The sequence below is a fragment of the Epinephelus moara genome, chromosome 17, assembly GCF_006386435.1.
Source record: "Epinephelus moara isolate mb chromosome 17, YSFRI_EMoa_1.0, whole genome shotgun sequence".
Lineage (NCBI taxonomy): Eukaryota > Metazoa > Chordata > Actinopteri > Perciformes > Serranidae > Epinephelus > Epinephelus moara.
The window spans coordinates 1,647,709-1,653,731 of NC_065522.1; the positions used below are offsets into that span (position 1 = coordinate 1,647,709).

General features: G+C 39.3%; 1 protein-coding gene across 1 annotated transcript in view; it reads right to left on the reverse strand.

The window, feature by feature from the left end:
* Window positions 1-1,151: 1,151 nt before the first annotated feature.
* ablim2 (actin binding LIM protein family, member 2) overlaps window positions 1,152-6,023 on the reverse strand; it is a 187,976-nt gene continuing 183,104 nt past the window's right edge. The window contains exon 23 of the mRNA XM_050067006.1: window positions 1,152-3,438. Coding sequence (XP_049922963.1) covers window positions 3,325-3,438 — 114 coding nt within the window. The 3' untranslated portion in view covers window positions 1,152-3,324. The remainder of the gene's footprint in view (window positions 3,439-6,023) is intronic.

Here is a 6,023-nt window from a genome sequence, read left to right on the forward strand (position 1 = left end):
ATGGAAAATGTAGAAACACTGAAAATACTATCCAAAAATTCACTGTTGGCTGAGACTTAAATTACGTGTAGGTATCACAAGGCTATGTAACATTATTAAAGAGTCTTTTCTGCTATTTAGTTGGATGACAATGAAACATAAGTGTTTTATGTGACATATTCAAAGTAATGTCAGACTGTTTCTGCTAAAAAAGTTAAGAGTGGAAAAGTAGCTTAGTTAATGACTGATGAGGTCTATCTGACCCAAATGTTGCATTTGTAATAACAGGAGCCAATCAACAGTTTTCCCAGTTCTCACCACACAGGTGTCTCATTTTATTTTGAGCTGCAATGATGGAATCAGAGTGTAAAATAGCAACACTATCACTGAAAATAAACTGCATCAGTTAGAATTCTGCTAAAATCATGTGTTTAGTTTTGTAAATGATCTCTACGCTTGTTAGAAGCTCTGTTTTAAAACCAGTGGAAATAGAGCCCTGAAACAATGATCGATGAATGATTCTACTGGCCTATATCAATATATAGACTACACTTTTTTTACCTGTCACTCCAGACATTTGTCCATGTTGGGATATTTTTTCTTCAGTGATCTGATTGGTCAGAGGTCGGGATGTTGACAGGTTGTGTGTGATCAGACACTCTGAAGTTAACCTGCTCTGGAGCAGATGAATTTCTCGGCATAAGTTGCCATAGTGATCTATCCCAGTAAAACGAGAATCAGCTTTGAAATACTGAAAACCCAGGGTTAACCCTGAAGTTACCTCGCTAACTTCAAATCCTGCTTCGTAGTACAGGACTCGGGAGTCCTTGCATAGGCTTTATTGAAAATTTTCGCTTCTATGAATGTATCATTTATCTAGTTGTAACCACAGGATCTGGACAGATGTATGTGCATACGGTTAAACTGTATTCAAAAACGGAGGCACAAATTAGCCCACCTAGTGAGGCAAGCGCCCCATGTACAAAGGCTTTGTCCTTGACGCAGCAGCTGTGGGTTCAATGCCAACCGATGGCCCCTTTCTGCATGCTCTCCTCTTTACCCGCTTCACGCTAACAACTGTCCTATCAATTAAAAAACAAACAAACAAAAAACTGTATTCAAAAACATTACCTGCAATTGAAATGAGATGTCCCTTTCTGTTTTTTCCTATGTTTTTGTTTTTTGCTTTATTTTGTTTTTCTTATTGTATTTTATTTTTCTCTCTTGAGCCTTGGAGGGAGGGGGCTGGGGGGTAGGGGTCCATATTTACATACATTTTGTAATTTGCATTGTTGTGTCATGTTAACTTGTTTTTTAATTACCTGAAATGAAAAAAAAAGAGAAAAAAAATCCACATGCCTTTACAGTTTACTTGAATGTATTGTCATTTCATAATCAATAGATTTTTGACATTCATGTAACAAACTCAAGCACTCCAACCCATAGTGACTCTGTAGTTTGGATAAAGCACTTTAATAGCAGATGAGTATTAGAAAGAGGACATGATGCTTTATGACAACAGTTAGTGTGTTACTCACAGGAGCAAAACTGATCTGACACTCAGATTAAACTTAAAATTTGATATGTTCCTCTTCAAAAGCTCTCTTCTCTGTGATGCTATTCATTGGACAATACACTCTGAAGATTTCAAAATAAAATCCCTTCCTTAATGCAATTAAATAAATATCTAACACAGGTTAATGTAAGCAGCTGACCCAGGCATCTCACTAGATTCAGATTAACCACTAAATAATCAATCACTCAAACCACATTGATAACGATAACGTTTTCATACATTTCTAATCTGAGGTCAGTGGACAAACCCCATTTTCCCATCCTCATGCATGCCTGAAGAGTGATACACCATGGCTTGTACACAAACAAATATATCTGGTATATGTCCAGTATATGCTCACATACATCCTGCAGTATGTGGGTTGGTGAGCTGATCGATTTACAGTCCAGGAATCATCAAGCAAAGCTGATGGACTTCAGCTTGAGTGGAGCTTTTACTGTATGCAACAATGCTTTCAAACAACAAATATATAAAGAGTTAAATCTCTATCTGAGAAGATCTAACACAGCTTGAGTATTGAGTTTTAAATCAAGCAAGACCCCACTTGTTATGCTTAAATGCTGCTGCAGGTCTGTGAAAATAAACAAAGTGAGCATGGGCTTTCTTTCTGGTAGCAAAATCATGATTTCTGTCAGCTGTGCCTCGTGATGGGTTTAATGAGACTTTCCAGAAGTCAAAAATAGCTTATAAAAATAATTTCATTTGCTGTTTGATGTGAGTGCATGTCACTCTGGCAATCCGGCATGTTTGACACCTTTGCACACCCTGAAACCCTAAAACTGTACTGTATGTTTTGTGCAGGGACCCTCCTTATCCCCTCCATCTGTGATTCACTGCCATGACGTGGCCCCTATCCAGTCCTGGCTCTCCTACCTGTGCTGATTTATGAGATGCTTGCGTAAGATATGAGACTGCATATCGAAACTACCAAACCAGTCTTTCTTAACTTCTCTGACAGAAAAGATCATAAAGGAAAATTGAAAACAAAAGTGTAAGGTGCTCTTTGACAGTTTTTGAAAAAAAAAGAAAAAAAAACCAAACAAAACAGATCAGAGCTGGAGTAGTTTCTTATCCCTATCTTTGGCCTTGACATGGGTGAACGTTAAGTGTGTACAAGCCTGCAGTTTCTTCACTGTCCTTGAGTAATGGCAGGATTGTCAATATGAACTGACTTGACAATGTAACAGTCACTTAGAAAGAAAACTCAAAATGATGGAGAGACAGCAAGCGAGAAAGGGGTGAGCAGAAAAAAGATGATACGTAAAGATTGATCAAATCATGGAAACAAAACAGGTAAGGTGGGATAAGCCAAGATTAACAGAGTAGAGGAAGGCGCACATAAAACAGTCAGAAGCATAAAAACCAGGGGGAAGGTCTGCATGAGAATTTGTAATTAGTAAGCAACTATTTTGCCAGGGTGTATGAAAGCGTCAAGATGGGTGGGAGAGGATGCAGAAACCACATGAAAGGCGAGGAGCATCAACACAGGCCATGCAAACGTAGCTCCTCATCCTCTTCTGCAAGGTGTCAGTCAAACATTCGGACCACATTGCATACAAAAAGCTTTAGATGCTGCCTAAACATCGTGAAAATGTTCCTGCACGGAGCGCCTCTCCGTGGCATCACAGGCAGATGGCATGGCGTTTTACAGGTGGAAAGTGGGGTTATCATGGTGGTGCATATATATAGATATTTTAAATGAATTGGTTTTTATTTTCTGCTTCCTCCCAGACAGGTCGGATGCTTACTGAGATGCTTTTTTTTTGTGTCTAAAAAAGGCGAGCCTTCTTCTTCAGTTCATTCTTTTTCCAGAGGGCCAGGCGGTCAAACTGCTCCAGGGTCATGCCAAACACCTGCTGGAAGTCCTCAGGAGATAGGTGTCTCTGACAAAGCAAAACACAGCAGAAAAAAATATACCTAATTAGTGGAAAGACCTTTATTGTACGCAAAGATGGTCAATTTTAAGAAACTGTCCTCACTAGTCATGTTTGGTGATAAGGATGTAGAGTGTTTATACCACTATGAAAAGTCTTTAGGGTGGATTATTGGTCTAACCTTGTGCACTGCCTTCTACTAACAGACAACTTCAAAAAACGCACTGCCACAGGATCTTTGGCCTAATGAAGGGTATGCCAGATCAGAAAAAATGCTCACATTAGTCATTGTGAATGTATTGCCAAGCAGCTATTTTGTTATTTAGACATGAAAACTTGTTGAATTAAAAACTAGAATTAGCGCCCTGCGGTTGTATGCCTCCGCGCACCAGTCAAGTTGCAGTTAGTTAACACCCATGTCTGTGAAAACATGGATGCTTCACACACATCTTCCCCCTGCAAGCACAGAAGATCTGTACAATCAGCACAATTTAAAGGTCGACACCCAAGGTTAGTGTCACCGATTCAGTATCTGACCAAATATTTCCCCTTCTGTTCCTGAGATATGACATTCAATAATGGCCAGAAAACTGTTTTACACAGAACATTATGATGTCACAGTGAAAGTGACCTTTGACCTTATAGATATACATTTTTTTCTCAATTTTTTGAGTTAGGCCAAAAACATGTTTTGTGAGGTCACAGTGACCTTAACCTTTGATCTTCGACCACCAAATTCTAATCAGTTTATTCTTCAGTCCAAGTGGACGTTTGTATCAAATTTGAAGAAATTCCCTCAAGGTTTTTTTGAGATATTGCATTGACGAAAATGACATGGATGCAAGGTCACAGTGATCTTATTCGTTGACCACCAAAATCTAATCACTTTATTGTTGAGTACCAGTGAACGTTTGTGTGTCCCTCAAGTTGTTCTTGAGATATGAGATTCAAGAGAATGATGGTGAAATCATGGTGAACTTGACCTTTGTGCCTTGAAGACCAAAATCTAATCAGGTCATCATTGAGTCAAAGTGAATGTTTGTGCAAAATTTAAAGAACTTCCCTCAAGGCATCCTTGAGATATCACTTTCATGAGAATGAGGCAGACAAGGTCACAGTGACCTTGACCTTTGACCACCAAAAACTAATCAGTTCATTGTTAAGTCAAAGTAGTTAGTAGTTATGCCACATTTGAAGAAATTCTTGAAATATCCTGTTCACAAGAATGGGACATCCATATGTGCGGACATACATAATGCCTCCAGCCATGAATATTGCTGGCAAAGAAGCAAAAAAAAAAAAATTCCCTGAATCCTGTGGCTAAAAGTGCATCATGTCAATTACAGCACAGTAATTGACCTGATGCGATTACCTTTTGTGCAATTTTATTTTTGTGATAAAACCACTGGACCATTGTGTTTATTTGCTACATGCATAGTTTCACAGTAGCATTAGTACAAGAGTCTTTAAGTCAGTGAAATAACTAAGAGTCAGTTACACAGCAATGTCTATATAAAGATTACAAACTTTAGCTAATATTAGCCACTGTAAACTACTGGTTATGTCAGACCATGTGGAGGGAAAGTGTGCTGATTGTTTTTCAAAAGTTAGATAAAATTACTTTTAGGCCATGTAATTTATTATTTTTGAAGGGCCACAGGATGGCTATGGATATGTACTGTATATGCTAGTATGAGTAGTATGAACTAAGACAATTAGGCTGACTGCATAACCTAGAACCTAGTATGGAGAGAAATATTCTTATCTTTTTTTCAGACAGTGCACAAATTTACCCTGCAATCAAATCCAAGTAATGGTATATTTCATGCTTGTTGTGTCTTTTATACTGGTTGCTGTGGTTATTTTATATTGCATGGTTTTACATCCATCCATCCATTTTCTAACCACTTATCCTCTTGAGGGGCACGGGGGGGCTGGAGCCTATCCCAGCTGACATTGGGCGAGAGGCAGGGTACACCCTGGACAGGTCGCCAGACTATCGCAGGGCTGACATGTAGAGACAGACAACCATTCACGCTCACATTCACACCTACAGACAATTTAGAGTCACCAATTAACCTATCCCCAATCTGCATTTCTTTGGGCTGTGGGAGGAACCACGCTGACAGGGGGAGAACATGCAAACTCCACACAGAAGGCCTCCCACACCCGGGATCAAACCAGGAACCCTCTTGCTGTGAGGCAACAGTGCTAACCACCACATCACCGTGCCGCCCCATGGTTTTACATATTGTTTTAAATGATTTATTCCAGTGTTTTATTTGCATGATTTTATTATGAAATTGCATTTGCTTGTTTTAGCAGTTCACCCCAGGACCTGATTACCTCTGTATCAAGGTTGAACACACCAAACTGTATGCCTCAGAAGTTCTTCCAAATTTGTCGTGTTTCTGTTCTGATCTGATCTAATCTGTTGTGTATTTTGAGCTACTAAGGCTACCGTAGTAGTGTGAGCCTCAAGTTATTCTGGGTAATGTAGTAACCATTGTTGTGCTACTGGAAACAATGAGAAGCAGCCGTGTACGTTTGGTGTAAGGAGGAATAAACAGTTAACAAGTCATCTGCTGAGTCCG